Genomic DNA, 26,343 nt, shown 5'->3' on the forward strand with positions numbered 1-26,343 from the left:
TCCTCATCTACATAACAACGGTGTCACTTTGAAGCTGCACTGTGTCATCTCCGTCTGTCCGTCACTCACTGCTGGCCTTTTGCTCTGTGTGTCGCTCTCTCCCGATGTCTGGCATTCTCTCTCTGTCTCTCTCACTGCCTCTCGATCTCTCTGTCTGTCTCTCATTTTCTCTCTCTCTCTCCGTCTCTCTTTCCCTCTCTCTCATTTATCGTTTGCTCTTACAACAATCTTGGTATAAGAGAGAAACACAGGAAAGCAGAGGTCAGCTAACGAAATACAACTATGCCTCAGATGTCATGTTATGGTATGTTCAATATTCAAGTAACAGGATCAAACGTAGTGACACGGACTAGGTACAGTAAAGCCAGAACCAATCCAATAACACGAAACCGTTTTCTCCAGTTTTACCTATAATAAACAAGATCAGAACTGTCCAATATACAGTAATACAGTATGTAAGATAGGATAATAAAGCAAATAGAAAACAGTAGATTGTAGCATCTGTATCAAGTTTCATACATTCCTCCTCTTCTCCTCAACAGCTAGAATACAGTATGGTACAGTAGGAATCTGCTCTGTTCTCATTGTGTTGAAAGAGACATGGATCCACATCCACTGCTTTAGGCTCTCGTCTCACTTCCACAGAATATAGGTTTTCTTTGTAGGTCTGGAATCTCTAGATGACTAGTTATGCACTGTACCTTTAGATAGTGTACACTGTCTGCACATATACTAGTACGACCTTCCTAACTAGACACACGAACACACAACAAGAATATTTTTCTTTACACATGTAATTCTAAAACCCATCCTTTCACATGCAAACTGAATGATAATAGTATAAACCTGTCAGTCAACTGCCTTCACCTTGTCTGGTCTCACCTGTTTGTGCTGTATACGCCTATAGCCAACTCGGTAGCAATACAACTTTGTGTTAGTGCAACCATGGTAACGGCATGAGGCTGGAGGGATGGCCTACCTGGTTGAAGCGCTCCAGCCTCTCCTTGACCTCGGCCAGTTCGGGGTTAGGGCTGCGAACTTTGACCTCTGGGTTCTGCTTCTGGGCCTGGAGACCGTTCCCCACCACTTTGCCTTTATAACTAGAGAGAGATAGAGAAAGATGGATGGGGAGAGAGAGAGGTTGAATTGATCATTGACTTGTTGAACGTAGGCAATATAAACAGCGACATTGCATCACATCACATCACAATCTGGATTATATTTCAAACAACCAACACTCATTCAATATGTATCAAAACCCTTATTTAATATGTATCAAAACCCTGCTTCAGTATGTATCAAAACCCTCCTTCAATATGTATCAAAACCCTCCTTCAATACGTATCAAACCCTCCTTCAATATGTAAAACCTAAACATTCAATATGTATCAAACCTAAACATTCAATATGTATCCAAACCCTAAACATTCAATATGTATCAAACCCTCCTTCAATATGTATCAAACCCTCCTTCAATATGTATCAAAACCTAAACATTCAATATGTATCAAACCCTAAACATTCAATATGTATCAAAACCTAAACATTCTATATGTATCAAACCCTCCTTCAATATGTATCAAACCCTAATTCAATATGTATCAAAACCTAAACATTCTATATGTATCAAACCCTAAACATTCAATATGTATCAAAACCTAAACATTCTATATGTATCAAACCCTAAACATTCAATATGTATCAAAACCCAAACATTCTATATGTATCAAAACCTAAACATTCAATATGTATCAAACCCTAATTCAATATGAATCAAAACCCTCATTCTATATGAATCAAAACCCTCATTCAATACGTATCAAACCCTCCTTCAATATGTATCAAACCATTTTACATTTACATTTTTAGTCATTTAGCAGACGCTCTTATCCAGAGTGACTTACAGTAGTGAATGCATACATTTCTTTCTTGTACTGGCCCCCCGTGGGAATCGAACCCACAACCCTGGCGTTGCAAACACCATGCTCTACCAACTGAGCCACAGGAAACCCTCATTCAATATGTATCAAAACCCAAACATTCAATATGTATCAAAACCCTCCTTCAATACGTATCAAAACCTAATTCAATATGTATCAAAACCTAAACATTCAATATGTATCAAAACCTAAACATTCAATATGTATCAAACCCTAAACATTCAATATGTATCAAACCCTAAACATTCAATATGTATCAAAACCCAAACATTCAACATGTATCAAAACCCAAACATTCTATATGAATCAAAACCCTCATTCTATATGAATCAAAACCCTCCTTCAATACGTATCAAACCCTCCTTCAATATGTATTAAACCCTAATTCAATATGAATCAAAACCCTCATTCAATATGAATCAAACCCCTCCTTCAATATGTATCAAACCCTAATTCAATATGAATCAAAACCCTCATTCAATATGAATCAAACCCCCATTCTATATTAATCAAAACCCTCCTTCAATACGTATCAAACCCTCCTTCAATATGTATTAAACCCTAATTCAATATGTATCAAAACCTAAACATTCAATATGTATCAAAACCTAAACATTCAATATGTATCAAACCCTAAACATTCAATATGTATCAAACCCTAAACATTCAATATGTATCAAACTCTAATTCAATATGTATCAAAACCCTCCTTCAATATGAATCAAAACCCTCATTCAATATGTATCAAAACCCTCAAAGTGTATAACGGAGTAGTGAAAATGACAACGTGCCAGCTAAAATGTTGATGACATTCTTCAAGTCCACCCTCTGTCGGTTTCAAATTCAAAGTAGAACAAAAGCACTTTGAATCCACTCAGAGTGATGAGGATAGTTAGTCCAGCACGTTGTCAGCAGCACAACATTTTTTCAGAGGCACTATTATTCTACATTGTAGAATAATACTGAAGACATCAACACTATGAAATATGAAATCATGAAGTAACCAAAAAAGTGTTTAGCAAATGAAAATAGACGTATTTTATATTTGAGATTCTTCAAAGTAGCCACCCTTTGCCTTGATGACAGCTTTTCACACTCTTGGCATTCTCTCAACCAGCTTAATGAGATAGTCACCTGGAATGCATTTCATTTAACAGGTACGCCTTGTTAAAAGTTAATTTGTGGAATTTCTTTCCTTCTTAATGTGTTCCAGCCAATCAGTTGTGTTGTGATAAGGTAGGGGTGGTATACAGAAGATTATTTGGTAAACGACCAAGTCCATATTATAGCAAGAAAAGCTCAAATTAGCAAAGAGAAACGACAGTACATCATTACTTTAAGGCAGGTCAGTCAATCCGGAAAATTTCAAGAACTTTGAATGTTTCTTCAAGTGCAGTTGCAAAAACCATCAAGCGCTATGATGAAACTGGCTCTCATGAGGACCGCCACAGGAAAGGAAGACCCACAGTTACCTCTGCTGCAGAGGATAAGTTCATTAGAGTTACCAGCCTCAGAAATTGCAGCCCAAATAAATGCTTCACAGAGTTCAAGTAACAGACATATCTCAACATCAACTGTTCAGAGGAGACTGCATGAATCAGTCCTTCATGGTCGAATTGCTGTAAAGAAACCACTACTAAAGGACACCAATAAGAAGAAGTGACTTGCTTGGGCCAAGAAACACGAGCAATGGACATTAGACAGGTGGAAATATGTCCTTTGGTCTGATTATTCCAAATATGAGATTTTTGGTTCCAACCGCAGTGTCTTTGAGAGACGCAGAGTAGTTGAACGGATGATCTCTGCATGTGTATTTCGCACCATGAAGCATGGAGAAGGAGGTGTGATGGTGTGGGGGTGATTTGCTGGTGACACTGTCTGTGATTTATTTAGAATTCAAGGCACACTTATCCAGCATGGCTACTACAGCATTCTGCAGCGATACGCCAACCCATCTGGTTTTCCCTTAGTGGGACTATCATTGTCTTTCAACAGGACAATGACCCAACACATCTCCAGGCTGTGTAAGGGCTATTTGACCAAGAAGGAGAGTGATGGAGTGCTGCATCAGATGACCTGGCCTCCACAATCACCCAACCTCAAACCAATTGAGATGGTTTGGAAAGAGTGAAAGAAAAGCAGCCAACAAGTGCTCAGCATATATGGGAACTCCTTCAAGACTGTTGGAAAAGCATTCCATATGAAGTTGGTTGAGAGAATGTCAAGTGTGCAAAGCTGCCATCAAGGCAAAGGGTGGCTACTTTGAAGAATCTACATTTGTTTAAATGAAATTTTGGCCAAAAAGTAAAACTCCGCTCCATCATTCATTGAATCAGATGGCTCATTCATCACAAAACCCACTAATATTGGCAACAACTTTAATGACTTTGTCATTGGCAAGATTAGCAAACTTAGGCATGACATGTCAGCAACAAATGCTGACACTACACATCCAAATTATGAAAGACAAGCATTGTAATTTTGAGTTCCGTAAAGTAAGTGTAGAAGAGGTGAAAACATTATTGTTTTCTATCAACAATGACAAGCCACCAGTGTCTGACAACTTGGATGGAAAATTACTGAGGACAATAGCGGACGATGTTGCCACTCCTATTTGCCATATCTTAAACTTAAGCCTACTAAAACGTGTGTGCTCTCAGGCCTGGAGAGAAGCAAAAGTTATTTCCCTACCTAAGAATAGTAAAGCCCCCTTAACTGGCTCAAAAGCCGACCAATCAGCCTGTTATCAATGCTTAGTAAACTTTTGGAAAAATGTTGTTTGACCAGATACAATGCTATTTTACAGTAAACAAACAGACTTTCAGCACGCTTATAGGAAAGGACATTCAACAAGCACAGCACTTACACAAATGACTGGTGATTGGCTGAGAGAAATTGATGATAAAAAGATTGTGGGGGCTGTTTTGTTAGACTTCAGTGCGGCTTTTGACATTATAGATCATAGTCTGTTGCTGGAAAAAACATGTTTTATGGCTTTACACCCCCTGCTATATTGTGGACAAAGAGTTACCTGTATAACAGAACACAAAGGGAGTTCTTTAATGGAAGCCTCTCCAACAAAATCCAGGTAGAATCAGGAATTCCCCAGGGCAGCTGTCTAGGCCCCTTACTTTTTCAATCTTTACTAACAACATGTCATTGGCTTTGAGTAAAGTCAGTGTGTCCACGAATGCGGATGACTCAACACTATACATGTCAGCTACCACAGCGACTGACATGACAGAAACACTTATTAACAAAGAGCTCCAGTTAGTTTCAGAATGGGCAAGTCCTAAATATTTCAAAAATGAAAAGTATTGTATCTGGGACAAATCATTCACTAAACCCTAAAGCTCAACTAAATCTTGTAATGAATAATGTGGAAATTGTTTAAGTTGAAGAGACTCAACTGCTTGGAGTAACCCTGGATTGTAAATTGTCAGTCCCACTGTAGCTCAGTTGGTAGCGCATGGCACTTGCAACGCCAGAGTTGTAGGTTCGATTCCCACGGGGGACCAGTATTTAAAATGTATGCACTCTACTGTAAGTTGCTCTGGATAAGAGCGTCTGCTAAATGGCTAAAATGTAAATGTCAAAACATATTGATACAACAGTGGCTAGGATGGGGAGAAGTCGGTCTATAATAAAATGCTGCTCTGCCTTCTTAATAACACTATCAACAAGGCAGGTGCTACAGGCCCTAGTTTTGTCACACCTTGACTACTGTTCAGTCGTGTGGTCAGGTGCCACAAAGAGGGACTTAGGAAAATTGCAATTGGCTCAGAACAGGGAAGCACAGCTGGACCTTGGATGTAAACAGACAGCTAACATTATTGATATGCATGTCATTCTCTCTTCTGCCTTAGCAGCAGCTAATGGGGATCCATAATAAATACAAATACAAAATACCTAAGATATATTCCAACGTAAAAGCCTATAAGCAAGGTGAACTGAAGTATCACTGGCTTTTGATCTAAGCAGTGATGTGTTGATAAGGTGTATCTGTATCTCTTCATCTGGCTGGAACAGCACTTCACAGAGATGCAATAGAAGTCTTAAACCTCCCCTAGCTTCAACTCTAGCTTCACCTCTCTCCTCTCGCTCTCTGCTCACTTCTCTCCCTCTCTCTCCTCAGAGTGGCTGGCATTGCTAATGCTCTCCCTCTCTCTCCTTCCCCCTCTCTCTCCATCTCTGTCTTGACAACAAACGAAGGCCCCTAATTGCACCTGCAGGTCTTAAAGCCTGCCTTATCAAGGGGAAACAATCAATACCTATTGGATTCATACCCAACTCCCCCGAAATCAATGATTAATTGAAAAGTCAAATGGCTTCCTTTTCTTGTGTTGAAAGGTAAGAGCGTCCTGCTATGCTTTGACCTGACTGGGGGAGCGGATTGGGATAATGGCTTAGCTGGGGGTTGGGATAATGGCTTAGCTGGGGGTTGGGATAATGGCTTAGCTGGGGGTTGGGATAATGGCTTAGCTGAGGGTGGGGTTATTGGCTTGGCTGGGGGTTGGGTTATTGGCTTGGCTGGGGGTTGGGCTATTGGCTTGGCTGGGGGTTGGGTTATTGGCTTGGCTGGGGGTTGGGTTATTGGCTTGGCTGGGGGTTGGGTTAATGGCTTGGCTGGTAGTGGATGTATTCACGTGGTATTCATCAGATAGAAAAAGCTAATTAAACAAGAATATTAAAGAGTGTAAAGTTGGGCATTAATGAGGGTTTGGGGGAGGTTCTGTGTGTGTGTGTGTGTGTGTGCGTGCATGCTCTCACTCAGTCACTGCTGCTCTGTGTGAATCCAGACACTCTGACTCACTCCTCTAAGTACTGAGTCACTCCAAGGTGAAAATCCCCCCCCAATAACTGCTCAGGGATTAGCAATGACTGCTCCTGTCCTACTGTTCCCTCCCTGAGACCAAACATGAATCTGACCCTGGAACAGGGATTAGCAGTGACCTTCACCTCCAGTGTCTTGACTCACCAGAACTTCAAACGTGAGGTCTGTCGGGAGCTGTTGCATAGAGGATTGTCAATACTGATGAGCTCAACTGAATTCTACACATAGACAAGATAAAGCAGTCTCTTTGGTATACACCTGTAGAGATCCTAGAAAATTGCATGTTCTGTAATTCTATGCTCTTTTGCAGGGCTTGAAACTGCATATGGAAAAGGTGGTGCAGGGTGTTAGTGAGCGGATCTGAGAGATTGTAATACGCTATGAAAGTTACCAGGAAGTGCCTACCCTTGTCGTTTTTGAACTTTTAGGCTTTGGAAAAGTCTTCGATGAGCAAAAACGTTGGGCAAAAACGTAATAAAAGGTATCTGGCAGTAAATTCATCCACAAATATATCTTAAATGATAGTGTTTCCACATATTTGATGATATAATCGTCAAGCCCATTCAAAAAAGATTAGGGAACATGAGCCGGAAGTAAAGGTGGAGGAAGGTGCGGTTTTTGACCATATATTGCAATATTACTTTGGACAATATCGCAATATTATTTTTGTGCTAGTCGACTGTACCTGTATTTTCCCTCCATCTTATTTTTTTAAATAGGGAGCTAATTTGTTTTCAGCACTTTTATTTTATTTCCATAACTGATGAAAACACGTTTGTCATGGCTCTTTCTTGTCCCTCTGCAGCAGACATACAGTGACTTGCGAAAGTATTCACCCCCCTTAGCATTTTTTATTTTGTTGCCTTACAACCTGAAATTAAGATGGATTTTTTGGGGGTTTGTATTATTTGATTTACACAACATGCCTACCACTTTGAAGATGCAAAATATTTTTTTTGTGAAACAAACAAGAAATAAGACAAAAAACAGAAAACTTGAAAGTGCATAACTATTCACCCCCCCAAGTCAATACATTGTAGAGCCACCTTTTGCAGAAATTACAGCTGCAAGTTTCTTGGGGTATGTCTCTATAAGCTTGGCACATCTAGCCACTGGCATTTTGCCCATTTCTCAAGGCAAAACTGCTCCAGCTCCTTCAAGTTGGATGGGTTCCGCTGGTGCACAGGAATCTTTAAGTCATACCACAGATTCTCAATTGGATTGAGGTCTGGGCTTTGACTAGGCCATTCCAAGACATTTACATGTTTCCCTTAAACCACTCAAGTGTTGCTTTAGCAGTATGCTTAGGGTCATTGTCCTGCTGGAAGGTGAACCTCTGTCCCAGTCTCAAATCTCTGGAAGACTGAAACAGGTTTCCCTCAAGAATTTCCCTGTATTTAGCGCCATCCATCATTCCTTCAATTCTGACCAGTTTCCTAGTCCCTGCCGATGAAAAACAGCCCCACAGCATGATAGAGTTCTCGGGGTGATGAGAGGTGTTGGGTTTGTGCCAGACATAGTGTTTTCCTTGATGGCCAAAAAACTCAATTTTAGTCTCATCTGACCAGAGTACCTTCTTCCATATGTTTGGGGAGTCTCCCACATGCCTTTTTTTATAACCCAACCCTGATCTGTACTTCTCCACAACTTTGTCCCAGACCTGTTTGGAGAGCACCTTGGTCTTCATGGTGCCGCTTGCTTGGTGGTGCCCCTTGCTTAGTGGTGTTGCAGACTCTGGGGACTTTCAGAACAGGTGCATATATACTGAGATCATGTGACAGATCATGTGACACTTAGATTGCACACTGGTGGACTTTATTTAACTAATTATGTGACTTCTGAAGGTAATTGGTTGCACAAGATCATATTTAGGGGCTTCATAGCAAAGGGGGTGAATACATATGCACCCACCACTTTTCTGTTTATAATTTTTTATAATTTTATAAGTAATCTTTTTCATTTCACTTCACCAATTTGGACTATTTTGTGTATGTCCATTACATGAAATAAAAATAAATATCAATTTAAATTACAGGTTGTAATGCAACAAAAAAGGAAAAAACGGCAATGGGGATGAATACTTTTGCAAGGCACTGTATGGAGAGAAATATGTTTGGAATGTATCGTGAGATCCGTGGCAATTCACAGCCCTAATATAGAACACTAAAGTACCATTTAGAATACTGTTTAAGATAAAGGACTATGTTACCTTGTCTGATCTTATACAGTATTCTACATGGCCAGTCAATCAGATTCATCTCAGTATCTGACAGCTTCAGTTTATATAACTGAGTATTGAAATACCAGCGAAGAGAGGGAGAGAGCTCTGTAATTGAGTTCATAACAGCAGTGCAATGCCAATGCCTCTATGTGTTTAAGAGCGTGAATGGGCAATTGGGTTGGAGGATCAGTGTGTGTGTGTGTGTGTGTGTGTGTGTGTGTGTGTACAACGTGTGTGCACAACTTGTGTGCATGTTTGTGAGGTCAGACAGTTCAGGCCATTAGCTCCCCCTCCACACATATTCACATACGCGCACACGTATACAGAAGAACCCCCCCCCACTCACACTTAACTAATGATGGTGCTGCTGGAAAGCCTGTAAGCCAACAGGGAGACCCAGTGGCCATGGCTGGAGGAAAGAGTGAAATGTGGCTTTGATGAACCTGGCAGACACAGACACACACACATCAGGGTTTCGCTTTGTGGCGCCGGACAACGTGATCGGGAAGATTTTAATTTATCGGGCATTTGAGAAATTTACCGGACCCATATGCATTGGGTGCGTAACCCATTTTTTATTGATTTATTTCACCTTTATTAGGGCGTCCACCCACAGTGCTCACAACGACAGAAATCACACTTAGATGATGATAATGCATCTTAACAGAACATGCAACTCCTGTAATGAATCAGACAATAAAACTTGATTTTCACAGGAAAACACCATTTAAAACAGCACACCTGATGCGAGCAGTTCCATATGTGACAGAGATGAAAACCTCCATTAGAAACTTAGAAAGAGGGGGAATCTAAAGATGTACTAACTAGGATGGGTTGCTAATATGACTAGGATAGTGCCTTTGGCTTCTGGACGAATAGAACAGGAGATAAATGCTGGTTTCAATTTCATATGAGGAAGTCTTTCGAAAATAATCGCCTCCACGTTTCTATGGTCAGATTTTGCCTAGGCTACTTCGAAGCCAGGTAAGACATGACTCATAATATGAAGTAAAATGTTCAGGTTACAAACAATTAAGTGTATGTTTTCAAAATGCATACTACCTCCAACTCATATTGCAAAGTGGTGTGTGATGCGCTGAAGGCTGCCTACCGTTGCCTATGCACTTGAATGGCAAATTGGATTGTATTTAGAATAATTTAGCGCAATGATTGGACCTTTACAAGCTGATGTTTCACTCCATCAGCAATGAGCAATCTGTTTGAGGAGCTGTAGCAGCAGCTCTAGCGCTATCTGACAAGTGATACTCTGCTCAAAATAGGCTATGTATGCTGTGCATGTGTGATAAATAAGATACACGATGACTAACGAAAATACACCTGCCCCAATTCAACTCCACTACATTTAGAAAATCAACCTATAGACCGATTAGCATGACGGGCAAATGTATTTACATCCACTGATATTTCCATCAATGAATATAAAACATTTGTTTTTTCTCCCGGTCACTCAGGTTTTGAAATGGAGGGTTCCTTTAGTGTTGTTGCCACTTTTCTACTCTTGCTGTCACCTTGGCAGCGAGTGTGGAGGGTTGTTGAAAACAAGTGTCCCCTTTAAACAGACACAGACACAAGCACAGACACATACACAAATGCATTGACACACACACACACACACACACACTTCCCATTCTCCTTTAGCTCTCGCCGTAGCACTAAACTCTGGTCACTATGATATATGACTATTAGATTTTCATTTCAGCCCAGAGGAATACATGTGTTTCCAAGTCCTGAGAGAGAGAGAGACTGAGAAGGGGCATAGTTCTTGGTTTATGAGCAGGTCTTGGACATGTTGAAATACTCTGGTCTGAAATGAAGTCTTTGTTCAGGAAAGGCCAAGCTGTTCTCTCACACTGACAGCTGAACAACATTCACAGTAAGTTCCAGTAACATTAACCCCCTAAGATCGATGTCAGCACCCCCACAAAAATCAAATTAGCACAATACAAAAATCCCCTTAAAAATCAATCAGTTTAAGCTAGAGATAGCTGTTGTTTTTTTGCATTGGCTGCGTCGCAATCCACCACACCCGCTTGTGTTGCACTTCCGCATCTGGGGTGAAAGGTGACAGAGCTAGAGCAGTGTTTGTCAGACCATGAGACATCCTAAAAATCGGTCTTCTTACAAAATCGGCTATAGCGTCCGAACAATTTGGTCTACACACTAATGTGACCCCTCTGTGGAAAGGTGACTCTCACGAACATGTTAGGTTGTTTTGCTGTAGGATATAGGACTCACAAGACTCATCTGAAGATTTCCACCATTCCCGGTTGAAGAAATGCATGGAAATATACAGTACCAGTCAAAAGTTTGGACACACCTACCCATTCAAGGGTTTTTCTTTATATTTACTATTTTCTACATTGTAGAATAATAGTGAAGGCATCAAAACTATGAAATGACACATATGGAATCATGTAGTAATGAAAAAAGTGTTAAACTAATCAAAATATATTTCATATATTTCTTTATATTTCATATTTCAGATTCTTCAAAGTAGCCACCCTTTGCCTTGATGACAGTTTCGCACACTCTTGACATTCTCTCAACCAGCTTCACCTGGAATGCTTTTTCAACAGTCTTGAAGGAGTTCTCACCTATGCTGAGCACTTGTTGGCTGCTTTTCCTAAACCATCTCAATTGGGTTGAGTTTGGGTATGCCAGGTCATCTGATGCAGCACCATCACTCTCATTCTTGGGCTAATAGCAATTACAAAGTCTGGAGGTATGTTTTGGGTCATTGTCTTGTTGAAAACAAATGATAGTCCCACTAAGTGTAAACTAGATGGGATGGCATATTGCTGCAGAATGCTGTGGTAGCCATGCTGGTTAAGTGTGCCTTGAATTCTAAATAAATCACATACAGTGTCACCAGCAAAGTACCCCCCCACCATCACACCTCCTCATCCATGCTTCACGGTGGGAACCACACATGCAGATATCATCCGTTCACCTACTACATGATTCAATATGTGTTATTTCATAGTTTTGATGTCTTCACTATTATTCTACAACAGTAAAATAGAAAAAAGTTTTTTTTTAAAGTTTAAAAAAAAGTAAAATAGTAAAAAAAAAAAAAATAATAATCCTGGAATGAGTAGATGTGTCCAAACTTTTGACTGTTACTGTATATAGAGACAGTTTAGTGCTAAAAGTAAAGGATTAAATACATGTATAAAAAAAAAACATAACAAATGTTTCCTTATCTCTTTTATATCTAGTGGTGTGGGGGCTGTGCTTTGGCAAAGTGGATGGTGTTATATCTTGCCTGTTTGGCCCTGTCCGGGGGTATCATCAGATGGGGCCACAGTGTCTCCTGACCCCTCCTGTCTCAGCCTCCAGTATTTATGCAGCAGTAGTTTGTGTCGGGGGCTAGGGTCAGTCTGTTATATCTGGAGTATTTCTCCTGCCTTATCCGGTGTCCTGTGTGAATTTAAGTATGCTCTCTCTAATTCTCTCTTTCTTTCTTTCTTTCTCTCTCTTGGAGGACCTGAGCCCTAGGACCATGCCTCAGGACTACCTGGCTTGATGACTCCTTGCTGCTCCAGTTTCAACTGTTCTGCCTGCGGTTATGGAACCCTGACCTGTTCACCGGACATGGTACCTGTCCCAGACCTGCTGTTTTCAACTCTCTAGAGACAGCAGGAGTGGTAGAGATACTCTCAATGATCGGCTATGAAAAGCCAACTGACATTTACTCCTGAGGTGCTGACCTGTTGCACCCTCGACAACCACTGTGATTATTATTATTTGACCATGCTGGTCATTTATGAACATTTCAACATCTTGGCCATGTTCTGTTATAATCTCCACCCGGCACAGTCAGAAGAGGACTGGCCACCCCTCATAGCCTGGTTCCTCTCTAGGTTTCTTCCTAGGTTTTGGCCTTTCTAGGGAGTTTTTCCTAGCCACCGTGCTTCTACACCTGCATTGCTTGCTGTTTGGGGTTTTAGGCTGGGTTTCTGTACAGCACTTTGAGATATCACCTGATGTAAGAAGGGCTTTATAAATACATTTGATTTGATATCTCACAGATATTTCAGAACAAACTTCCATTAGAATTTTTTGGGGGGACTATCTGTTGGGCTAATAGCAGTAAGGGCAAAAATATTTTTTTTATACGTACTTCAAGGGGTCTTCAAATGTAAAAATCTAATAGCTAAATGATCCTTGGTATGGCCTTCTTAAAACAATTCCATATAGCTTAGTAGAATGCCCCCCAGCAAGGCCAAACATAATTTTTCATCCCTCGACTAAACTGGGGTTAAACACATGAAGCTAGTTACTAATGCTGAAGAGACACTCAAATATGTATTAAACAGAGATGCTCCAACAGGCCTGCACTATGAGACAATAAACACACACACACATTGTTGACGCCACACACACTCAAAAGCAATCAGACCCACACACACACACTCTCAGATGCACTCAGTCAAATATAAAAACATTTGCACGTCACACACAAATACATGCACTTAAAATGTAAACACAGCTTCGAATGTGAGTATTTCAAATAACACACTGTTCTAGTCTGTGTTCTCTGAGATTTAATAGCATTTATTTGAAGAGAGAGAGGGAAGGGAGTGGGGAGAGAGAGAGAGAGAGAGAGAGAGAGCAATGGGGGAGGGGGAAGAGAGGAGAGGAGAGGGAGAAGAGAGTGGGGGAGAGAGAGGAGAGGGAGAAGAGAGGAGAGGGAGGAGAGAGAGACAGGAACCAGTGGTCATGAGTAGGAGAGCCTGAACTCTCTCTCTCTCTCTCATCTCTCATCAAAAAGGCCTAAAGCATACCGAAGAAGGGCTGGGATGGACCCACAGCATCCTAACATGGGTCAAATCTTTGGCTGAACCCAGAGGTTCACAGAGCGCCATACCAAAGCTGGGTTGTGGCTGGACTGGGGTTGGGTTCAAAGAATCTCACACCACATCCCCTACTAGGGTTTGGGCTGCTATACAGTACAGATTATGTGATAGAAGCAGCAGCAGAAGGCCAATTGACAACAATGCGCAAGCAAAGCCAAATTCCACTAAATGACTCTAGCTCGCCAGCTAGAAACAAACAAACACTTGAGACTGGATAAAATGGGGGATTAACATTTTGAAGAGTTCCGGCCTGCTGTGGGCACTGGCGCCGATCTCCGCTAGACTGCGGTCTATTGGCCCGAGAGTTCAGCTAGACCATGGTCTATTGGCCGAGAGTGGGCTGAGTTCAGCTTTCATCTGTTTCCATCAGCCAATCAGATACGCTCCAGTCAGCCAACAGCTAGCATGACCACCACATCCATCATTATATGAACAGACAAACAAACAAACATTTGGGCTGTTTCCACGGCACCACATAACTTAATGCTCCAATAGTGATCTAGGTTAGCAATCTACAGTGAGCTCCAAAAGTATAGGGACAGTGACCTATTTGTTATTTTGGCTCTGTACACCAGCACTTTGGATTTGAAATGATACAATGACTATGAGGTTAAAGTGCAGACTTCCTGCTTTAATTTGAGGATATTTTAATCAATATTGGGTGAACCGTTAAGAAATTATAGGACATTTTGTACATAGTCCCCCCATTTCAGAGGACCAAAAGTATCAGAACAAATTCACTTACAGTATATGTGTATTGAAGTAGTAAAAAGTTAAGTATTTTGTCCCATATTCATATACATCAAGCTTGTGACTACAAATTTGTTGAATGCATTTCCTGTTTGTTTTGGTTGTGATTAAGTAAGAACAGATGCTGGGAGCGAGAAATAAGTACAGGGAGTGAATATTTTATGAATAAACAGGAGCAGACGTGACAGATTCAGATTATGTTGTGCCAAATAGAAATGAATGGTAAATCATGTATTGTGTCATTTTGGAGTCACTTGTATTGTAAATAAGAATAGAATATGTTTCTAAACACTTCTACATTAATGTGGATGCTACCATGATTGCAGATAATCCTGAATGAATCGTGAATAATGATGAGTGAGAAAGTTACAGACGCACAAATACTGTATCATACCCCCAAGACATGCAAACCTCTCATAATTACACTGCCTTCCAAATGTATTCACACCACCTTGATTTATTCCACATTTTGTTGTGTTACAGCCTGAATTCAAAATTGATTTAAAAAAAAATTCTCACCAATGTAAAAAATACCCCATAATGACAAAGTGAAAACATGTTAACATTTTTTGCAGCTATTTTATTGAAAATGAAATTCAGAAATAGCAAATTTACATAAGTATTCACACCCCTTAGTCAATACTTTGTAGAAGTACCTTTGGCAGCGATTACAGCTGTGAGTCTTTCTGGGTAAATCTCTAAGAGCTTTCCACACCTGGATTGTGCAACATTTGCCCATTATTCCTTAAAAGATTCTTCAAGCTCTGTCAAATTGGTTGTTGATCATTGCTAGATGGACATTTTCGATATTGCCATAGATGTTCAAATAGATTTAAGTCAAAACTGTAACTTGGCCACTCAGAAAAATGTAGTGTTCTTGGTAAGCAACTCCAGTGTAGATTTGGCCTTGTGTTTCAGGTTATTGTCCTGCTAAAAGGTGAATTCCTCTCCCAGTGTCTGGTGGAAAGCAGACTGAACCAGGTTTTCCTCTAGGATTTTGCATGTGCTTAGCTCCATTCCGTTTCTTTTTTATCCTGAAAAACTCCCCAGTCCATAACAATTATAAGCATACCCATAACATGATGCAGCCACCACTATGCTTGAAAAAATGGAGAGTGGGACTCAGTAATTGTCACGCCTGCTCTCGCTCCCCCTCTCTAGCTCTCAAGGGCGCCAGGCTGCCCATCATTACGAATACCTGTCACCATCATTACGCGCATCAGCGCTTCATTGGACTCACCTGGACTCCTTCACTTTGTTGATTGCCCCCTCTATATCTGTCTGCTCCTCAGTTTTTTCCTATCAGGAATCAAGGTAAGACCCAAGTGCAGACGTGGGTCTGATTTCTGTGAAGTAACAATATTTATGGTAACCACAGGGGCAGGCAAACGACAGGTCAATGGTCAATAATCCAGAGCAGAGGCCAAGGTACAGGACGGCAGATAGGCTCAGGGTCAGAGACAGGCAGTGGCCAGGCGGGCAGGTACAGGGTCAGTAGGATGAGGAAAAAGAGAGACTAGGGAAAGGTACAGGGTCAGGAGGATGAGGAAAAAGAGAGACTAAGGAAAACCAGGAGCTGAGACAAAACACTGGTAGGCTTGAACACACAAGACGAACTGGCAACACACAGAAAACACAGGTATAAATACACAGGGGATAATGGGAAAGATGGGCAGTACCTGAAGGGGGTGGAGACAAGCACAAGGACAGCTGAAACAGATCAGGGTGTGACAGTTCCCCGTGTCAGCATTAATGTCGTTTTGTTTGCCCTGTCCAGACGCTGTCCGTGTTCTGTTTCATTTCCGTTATTTATCAAATGTTCACTCCCTGTACTTGGTTCTCGTCTCCCAGTGTCTGCCCTTACAGTAATGTGTTTTATAGGAAACATCACACTTTGTATTCAGGACAAAAACCTAATTGTTTTGCCACATTTATTTTGCAGTATTACTTTAGTGCCTTGTTGCAAACGGATGCATGTTTTGGAATATTTGATTCTGTACAGGCTTCCTTCTTTTCACTCTGTCAATTAGGTTAGTATTGTGGAGTAACTACTAGGTTGTTGATCCATCTTCAGTTTTCTCCTATCACAGCTATTAAACTCTGTAACTGTTTTAAAGTCACCATTGGCCTCATGATGAAATCCCTGAACAGTTTCCTTCCTCTCTGGCAACTGAATTAGGAAAGACGCCTGTATCTTTGTAGTGACTGGGTGTATTGATACACCCTCCAAAGTGTAATGAATAACTTAATTATGCTCAAAGGGATAATCAATATCTGCTTTTTAATTTTCACTCATCTACCACTAGATGCCCTCCCTGGTCTTTGTGTTTGAATCTGTGTTTGAAATTCACTGCTCAACTGAGGGACCTTACAGATAACTGTATGTGTGGGGTACAGAGATGAGGTAGTCATTCAAAAATCATATTTAACACTATTATTGCACACAGAGTGAGTCCATGCAACTTTTTATGTGACTTGTTAAGCACATTTTTATTCCTGAACTTATTAATACTTGCCATAACAAAGGGGTTGAATACTTATTGACTCAAGATATTTCAGCTTTTCATTTTTATTACTTTTATTACTTTCTTATAATTTTGGTTACATTTTTTTTAAAACATAATTCTACTTTGACATTATGGGGCATTGTGTGTAGGCCAGTGACCAAAAACTTTCTGAAGGCACTGTACAATAACACGGAGATTGGCATTTTTGGGGGGTTTGATTTGATTTGATATTTGTGCGTCTGTAACTTTCTCACTTATCATTATTCACGACTCATTCAGGATTATCCGTAATCATGGTAGCATCCACATTAATGTAGAATTGTTTAGAAACATATTCTCTTCTTATTTACAATAAAAGTGACTCCAAAATGACACAATGCATTATTTACCATTCATTTCTATTAGGCACAAAATAATCTGAAATACAACCAAAACAAACTGCAAATGCATCCAACAAATGTGTAAAGTCACAAGCTTGACGTAGTCATTGCATGCTATGAATATGGGACCAAAAACATTTTACTACTTTAATAGTAAATTAATTTATCCCAATACTTTTGGTCCCCTAAAATGGGGAGACTATGTACAAAAGTGCCGTACTAAATGTTTCTAAATGGTTCACACGATATGGATGAAAATACCCACACTTTAACCTGTCATTGTATCATTTCAAATCCAAAGTCTAGAGTACAGAGACAAAACAACAACAAATAAAATTCCCAAGTGATTTTATACAGTGAGTGGGATGAATTCTAAAGATAAGAGAAAAGAACTCTGCCTAGTTATTCCTCACCTTTAGCTTCCATTTTAGTAGTGTATTATGGCAATGACTGGGCTAGAGGGATGACAAGGGAATGGAGAGATCGAGTGATGGATGGATGTCACTAAATATGGAACCTAAAATTAACAGAAAATGAGTCTTTTAAAGAAAAATGGCCAACGATGACGTAAGCTTACTGTAAACAACCCCAGGTAATAGCTAGCCTAGCATGTAGCCTCTAGCTAGCCTAGTGTTGCTACTCACTCAACTAGACAGGGTCACCCTAGCATCCTCCCATCATCCCCATTCTATTACCTCTTAGGTGTGGCTGAGACAATTCAGACCAATTCACCGGGGTGTAATTCCAAACCAACCACATAGCCATAAACTGTCTTCCAGTTCTATTTCACTGGGAAGAGGACCCATACTCTCTATGGGAGGATATACAGTACAGAACCAAGCCAGCACAGGTGCCTAGCCCCAGGTGAAACACATAGCCCACACAGAGACAGAAGCTGCAGTCCAGGGCTGGCTCCAGGCATAAGCGATTTAAGTGGTTGCTTAGGGCCCCAGCACGTGTCCAGTGCCCTGACTTCCAGGGCCCTCTCACCCATTGATTTTGTTAGACATTCTCATTCAGATACACTCTATATACAAAAGTATGTGGACACCTCTTCAAATTAGTGGATTTGGCTATTTCAGCCACACCCATTCCTGACAGGTGTATAAAATTGAGCACACAGCCATGCAATCTCCATAGACAAACAATGGCAGTAGAATGGCTTTACTGAAGAGCTCAGTGACTTTCAGTGTGGCACCGTCATAGGATGCCACCTTTCCAAAATGTCAGTCCGTCAAATTTCTGCCTTGCTAAAGTTACCCTGGTCAACTATCAGTGATGTTATTGTGAAGTGGAAACGTCTATGAGCAACAACGGCTCAGCCGTAAAGTGGTAAGTTACACAAGCTCACAGAACGGGAGCGCCGAGTGCTGAAGCGCAAAAAAAGGATCTGTCCTCGTTTGCAACACACACTACTGAGTTCCAAACTGCCTCTGGAAGCAACATCAGCACAAAAACTGTTCATCGGGAGCTTCGTGAAATGGGTTTCCATGGACGAGCAGCCGCAGACAAGCCTAAGATCACCATGCGCAATGCCAAACGTTGGCTGGAGTAGTATAAAGCTCACCGCCATTGGAGTCTGGAGCAGTGGAAACACTTTCTATGGAGTGATGAGTCACACTTCACGGTATGGCAGTCCAATGGACGAATCTGTGTTTGGCAGATGCCAGGAGACGCTACCTGCCCGAATGCATAGTGCCAACTGTAAAGTTTGGTGGAGGAGGAATAATTGTCTGGGGCTTTTTTTCATGGTTCGGACTAGTTCCAGTGAAGGGAAATCTTAACGCTACAGCATTCTTTGACATTATAGGTGATTATGTGGGGAAGGTCCTTTCCTGCACAGAGTCCTGACCTAAACCCCATCAAAGACCTTTGTGATGAATTGGAATGCCGACTGCGGGCCAGGCCTAATCGCCCAACATCAGTGCCCGACCTCACTAATGCTCTTGTGGTTGAATGGATTCAAGTCCCCGCAGCAATGTTCCAACATCTAGCGGAAAGACATTCCAGAAGAGTGGAGGCTGTTATTGCAGCAAAGGGGGGACCAACTTCATATTAATGTCCATGATTTTGGAATGAGATTTTCGACGAGCAGGTGTCCACATACTTTTTGTCGTGTAGTGTATCATATTAACATTGGCATAAGTCATGGCAAAACGTGTAGAATTGCAGGAAATTTGCTTAAAAGTGCAAAAATGTCTCTCCACCCCATTGCAAAAATGCATAGGATTGCAGGAAATTTGCGGTAAAACTGCAAAAATATTATCTCTGCCCCATGGCAAAATCAATAGAATTGCATGAAAGTTGCTTTAAAATTGCCACATTTTATCTCCGCCCAATGACCAATTTGTTTTAATTGCAGTAAATAAAACTTCAATTTTACTCTACACCATCAAGGGCCACTAAAAGGTTTTGCTGCAAGGTGGGGGGGTCCCCAACTAAATCTTGCTTAGGACCCTCAAAAGGAGAGAACCAGCCCTGCTGAAGTGTTGTTAGAGAAAAGCTGTGGGACAAAGGAATATACAGTACAGTACTTGGGGATATACATTGCCTTTGGAAAGTATTCAGACCCCTTGACTTTTCCCACATTTTGTTCCGTTACAGCCTTATTCTGCAATTGATTAAATCGTTTCCTCATCAATCTACACACAATACTCCATAATGACAAAGCAAAAATAGTTTTTTATAAATGTTTGCTAATTAATTTTTTTATTTTGGGGTAAATATCACATTTACATAGGTATTCAGACCCTTTACTCAGTACTTGGTTGAAGCACCTTTGGCAGTGATTACAGCATCGAGTCTTCTTAGGTATGACGCCACAAGCTTGGCACACCTGTATTTCTGGGGTTAACTGAAAGGCAGTTAACCCACTGTTCCTCGGTAGGCTGTCACTGTAAATAAGAATGTGTTCTTAACTGACTTGCCTAGTTAAATAAAGGTAAACTTTAAAAAAATAAAAATGTATGTTTGATCAGGTTCAAGTCCGGGCTCTGGTTGGGCCACTCAACATTCAGAGACTTGTCCCGAAGCCACTCCTGCGTTGTCTTGGCTGTGTGCTTAGGGTTGTTGTCCTGTTGGATGGTGAACTTTCGCCCCAGTCTGAGGTCCTGAGCAGTCTGGAGCAGGTTTTCATCTCCGTCCATCTTTGCCTCAATCCTGACTAGTCTCCCAGTCCCTGCCGCTGAAAAACATCCCCACAGCATGATGCTGCCACCACCATGCTTCACCGTAGGGATGGTGCCAGGTTTCCTCCAGACGTGACATTTGGCATTCAGGCCAAAGAGTTCAATCTTGGTTTCATCAGACCAGAGAATCTTGTTTCTCATGGTCTGAGAGTCTTTAGGTGCCTTTTGGCAAACTCCAAGCAGGCTGTCATGTGCTTTTTACTGAGGAGTGGCTTCCGTCTAGCCATTCTACCATTATGGCCTGAGTGCCGCAGAGATGGTTGTCCTTCTGGAAGGTTCTCCCATCTCCACAGAGGAACTCTAGAGCTCTGTCAGAGTGACCATGGGGTTCTTGGTCACCTCCCTGACCAAGGCCCTTCTCCCCTGATTGCTCAGTTTGGCCGGGCCGCTAGCTCATGGCCAGAGTCATGGTGGTTCCAAACTTCTTCCATTTAAGAATGATGGACGCATTGTGTTCTTGGGGACCTTCAATAGTGCAGACATTTTTTGGGACCCTTCCCCAGATCTGTGCCTTCGCACAAACCTGTCTCGGAGCTCTACGGACAATTCCTTCGACATCATGGCTTGGTTTTTGCTCTGACATGCACTGTCAACTGAGGGACCTTATACAGAGAGGTGTGTGCCTTTTCAAATCAGGTCCAATCAATTGAATTCACCACAGGTTGACTCCAATCAAGTTGTAGAAACATATCAAGGATGATCAATGGAAACAGGATGGAACTGAGCTCAATTTCAAGTCTCATGGCAAAGGGTCTGAATAGTTATGTAAATAAGGTATTTCAGATTACATTTTTTTAACAAATTTGCAAACATTTCTAAAAAACTGTTTTCAGATTTTTTATTTTTTTGAATCCATTTTAGAATAAGGCTGTAACGTAACAAAATGTTGAAAAAGTCAAGGAGTCTGAATACTTTCTGAAGGCACTGTACAGTGTGTGTGTGTGTGTGTGTGTGTGTGTGTGTGTGTGTGTGTGTGTGTGTGTGTGTGTGTGTGTGTGTGTGTGTGTGTGGAGGGGGTCGAGGGGGTGGAAGATAGGTTGACCTGAAACATTCCAGCCCTATCGTTTTAACCTATACCCTCCGATCATCAACAAGAACTGGCCTCTCCCCCATCTGTTTAAACAACTCCTCTAAAGGTGAATACACTTTTGATGTCTGGCAATGCAAAACGATCACAAAACTGTATGAAATGTGTTGGTCCCTGTTCTAAATCACCAAAGACTGCTGAAATAGTTGATCATGGGTGATAACACAGAATAATAAAATACAATTGTTTGAATAACTCAAAGCAGATATTTTGTCTCCCAGCTGAGAGAGGTGACATTAGCAGGCTAGCAACATCTATCCCAGCAAACAGTGAACGTTCCTACAACGTTAGGTAACTTGTTTGGGATAGGGGTTCTGTTAGCGGAACGTTTCGACAACATCCGGTGAAACTGCAGAGCGCGAAATTCCCAAAAAATTATTACAAATATTTAACTTTCATACAAGTGCAATACACCAAATTAAAGCCAAACTTCTTGTTAATCTAGCCACCATGTCAGATTTCAAAAATACTTTACGGCGAAAGCTAACCATGCTATTATCTGAGGACAGCACCCCAAACAAACAAACACATGACATTCATAATTCAACCCGCCAGGCGCGACACAAAACTCAGAAATAACTATATAATTCATACCTTACCTTTGAAGATCTTCTTCTGTTGGCACTCCAATATGTCCCATAAACATCATAAATGGTCCTTTTGTTCGATAAATTCCGTCGTTATATCTCCAAAATGTCCATTTATTTGGCGCATTTTATTCAGAAAAACGCAACATGACTACAAAATATCTAATAAGTTACCTGCAATCTTGATCCAAACATTTCAAACAACTTTCCTAATACAACTTTAGGTATTTTTTAACGTAAATAATCGATCAAATTTAAGACGGGATAATCTGTGTTCAATACAAGATGAAAACAAAGTGGAGCGAGCTTTAAGGTCGCGCGCCCCAACCACAACAGTACACTAGACTCGACCCTCGTTCTGAACAGCAATACTTCTTCATTACTCAAAAGAAAAACATCAACCAATTTCTAAAGACTGTTGACATCCAGTGGAAGCGATAGGAACTGCAAGCAAGTGCCTTAGTGTCACGTCCTGACCAAAGTAAGATGTTATTTTCTATGGTAGAGTAGGTCAGGGTGTGACAGGGGGTGTTTTGTGTTTTTCTATGTTTTGTATATCTAAACATAATTCTATGTTTTGTATATCTTAGAGTGTTTTCTATCCAAATCTACCAATGATATGCATGTCCTAGCCTCTGGGCCTGAGTAGCAGGCAGTTTACTTTGGGCACGCTTTTCATCCGGATGTGAAAATACCGCCCCCTATCCCAAACAGGGTAACATTCAGATGATATCTGACATTAGGATTAGGAGCTATCACATAATTCTCCTGAGGATTATAGTATTAGGAGCGTCATTCTGTTCAGTCAGTCTGTTCTTGTTTGGGGTGATAACATGACATGTCTGCTGTGTCCCGGACTGTCTCTATCTCTGACTCATGAGTCACCGGGCAGATGGACTTGACTTCTACCCCACAGGAGTACTAAAGAGTACAGGAGAGGAACATTGCCAACTTTACTTTGGGCAAGAAGCCAGCATAGTACATCACAAGACAGTGGCATGGCCATTACTCAACCCTCAGATGCTGGGAGCAAAACACAACCGTTTGCATGAACTCAGAGAGAGAGAGAAGGGAGGGAAATGGAGAGAGGGAAAGAAAGAGAGGGAAAGAGAGGGAGATATTTAGACAGCAACTGAAAAGTTTCTCTATAATTCTAATTGGATATCCACAATAGACCAATGAGGAAGCACAGAGGGGTAGGTTAGGTGAGACAATTGTTGAACCAGATTCAACATTTCCCAACACACATCATTGCAGCTCTCCCATAGCTTTTTGCTTCCTAAAGCCTAAAGGATATCCCCAATTTAAGCAGGGAGGGGTAGGGTTGAGCTAAATGGGATGAGACGAGGAAAGACAGGGAGAGATGAGGAGAGACGAAGGAAGGCAGTACTAGGAAACAGGGTGTAGACGGTATGAGACGAAAGGAAGACGGGGTGAGACGGTGGGGCGTGAGGAGGGATGAAGGGTGTGGACCCATGGGTAGAAGAAGGATGGCATGCCAAGTCTACATGCCCCAAAGGCTGCTGGGACAGGGAGGAATTACTGGGGCTACTGGTGTGATGAGCTGTGTGATGAGGGAAGAGGGAGGGAGAGATAAAGAGAGAGCAAGAAAGAGAGAGATGAAGAATTAGAGAGTGAGAGAGATGAAGAATTAGAGAGTGAGAGAGAGATGTAGAGAGAGAGAGAGAGACACACACACACACACACAGATTGCATTGTACTTATTTTTTGTGCAATCTTATTCCATTCTTAATCATTTGTTTACAACTATTCTTAATTTTATTGGCACCGGTATTATAGTAATGTATGTATGTATGTAAGTATGTATGTACAGTGGATATAAAAAGTCTACACACCCCTGTTAAAATGCCAGGTTTTTGTGATGTAAAATAATGAGACAAAGATAAATCATATCAGAACTTTTTCCACCTTTAATGTGACCTATAACGTGAACAATTCAATTGAAAAACAAACTGAAATCTTTGAGAAAAATGAAAAAAAAAAAAACTCACAATAACCTGGTTGCATAAGTGTGCACACCCTTAAACTAATACTTTGTTGAAGCACCTTTTGATTGTATTACAGCACTCAGTCTTTTTGGGTAGGAGTCTACTAGCATGGCACATCTTGATGTGGCAATATTTGCCCACTCTTCTTTGCAAAAGCGCTCCAAATCTGTCAGATTGCGAGGACATCTCCTGTGCACAGACCTCTTCAGATCACCCCACAGATGTTCAATTGGATTCAGGTCTGGGCTCTGGCTGGGCCATTCCAAAACGTTAATCTTCTTCTGGTGAAGCCATGCTTTCGTGGATTTGGATGTGTGCTTTGGGTCGTTGTCGTGCTGAAAGGTGAACTTCCTCTTCATCTTCAGCTTTCTAACAGACGCCTGAAGGTTTTGTGCCAAAATTGCCTGGTATTTGGAACTGTTCATAATTCCCTCCACCCTGACTAAGGCCCCGGTTTCAGCTGAAGAAAAACAGCCCCAAAGCATGATGCTGCCACCACCATGCTTCACTGTGGGTATGGTGTTCTTTGGGTGATGTGCAGTGTTGTTTTTGCGCCAAACATACCTTTTGGAATTATGGCCAAAAAGTTCAACCTTGGTTTCATCAGACCATAACACATTTTCCCACGTGCTTTTGGGGGACTTGATGTTTGTTTTTGCAAACTTCAGCCGGGCTTGGATGTTTTTCATTGTAAGAAAAGGCTTCCGTCTTGCCACCCTACCCCATAGCCCATTCATATGAAGAATACGGGAGATTGTTGTCACATGTAGCACACAGCCAGTACTTGCCAGAAATTCCTGCAGTTCCTTTAACGTTGCTGTAGGCCTCTTGGAAGCCTCCCTGACCAGTTTTCTTCTCGTCTTTTCATACATTTTGGAGGGACGTCCAGTTCTTGGTAATGTCTCTGTGGTGCCATATTTTCTCCACTTGATGATGACTGTCTTCACTGTGTTCCATGGTATATGTAATGCTTTGGAAATTCTTTTGTACCCTTCTCCTGACTGATATCTTTCAACAATGAGATCCCTCTGATGCTTTGGAAGCTCTCTGCGGACCATGGCTTTTGCTCTGAGATGCAACTAAGAAAATGTCAGGAACATCCTACTAGAACAGCTGAACTTTATTTGTGATAAATCAGAGTCACTTTAAATGATGGCAGGTGTGTAATGACTTCTATTTAACATGAGTTTGAATGTGATTGGTTAATTCTGAACACAGCCACTTCCCCAGTTATAAGAGGGTGTTCACACTTATGCAACCAGGTTATTTTTTTGTAAGGTTTTTATTTTTTATTTTTCCCCCCGAAGATTTCAGTTTGTTTTTCAATTTAATTGTTCACATTATAGGTCACATTAACAGTAGAAAAAGTTCTGACATGATTTATCTTTGTCTCATTCTTTTACATCACAAAAACCTGGCATTTTAACAGGGGTGTGTAGACTTTTTAAATCCACTGTATGTATGTATGTATGTATGTATGTATGTATGTATGTATGTATGTACGTATGTTATTATTATTTTGTTTTTTTTCAATGTACTTTACCCAAACCAGTGAATATCACTTATTATAAATGAGATCATTAACTATCAGCTCTTGGAATATCCAGGGCCTATACTCTTCACATTTTGGTTATAAAACAACAAATCCAGAATGGATTAAAAACATCAAGGGACAGGACATCATAATCCTACTGGAAACATGGTGTCATGGAGACATAGATACTCAGTGTCCCTCAGGCTATAGAGAAAGTTTACTACCATCAATCAAACATAAAAATGTTAAACGGGGGCCGAGACTCAGGTGGAATCATAATTTGGCATAAGCAGGACTTAGCACTGAATGAAATGAAAAAAGGTACCAGTCACATTTGGCTAAAACTTAATAAAGGTACAATCTATTGTGACAATGATGTCTACATATGTGCAGCTTATGCTCCTCCTTCAGATTCATCATATTATG

At 41.0% G+C, this 26,343-nt stretch overlaps 1 protein-coding gene across 1 annotated transcript in view; it reads right to left on the minus strand.

Moving 5' to 3' along the window:
• Positions 1–26,343, minus strand: part of LOC115169192 (glypican-5-like) — a 177,453-nt gene that overhangs the window by 63,948 nt on the left and 87,162 nt on the right. The window contains exon 9 of the mRNA XM_029724678.1: positions 980–1,100. Coding sequence (XP_029580538.1) covers positions 980–1,100 — 121 coding nt within the window. The remainder of the gene's footprint in view (positions 1–979; positions 1,101–26,343) is intronic.

Source organism: Salmo trutta, chromosome 31 (genome assembly GCF_901001165.1).
Source record: "Salmo trutta chromosome 31, fSalTru1.1, whole genome shotgun sequence".
Taxonomy (NCBI): Eukaryota; Metazoa; Chordata; class Actinopteri; order Salmoniformes; family Salmonidae; genus Salmo; species Salmo trutta.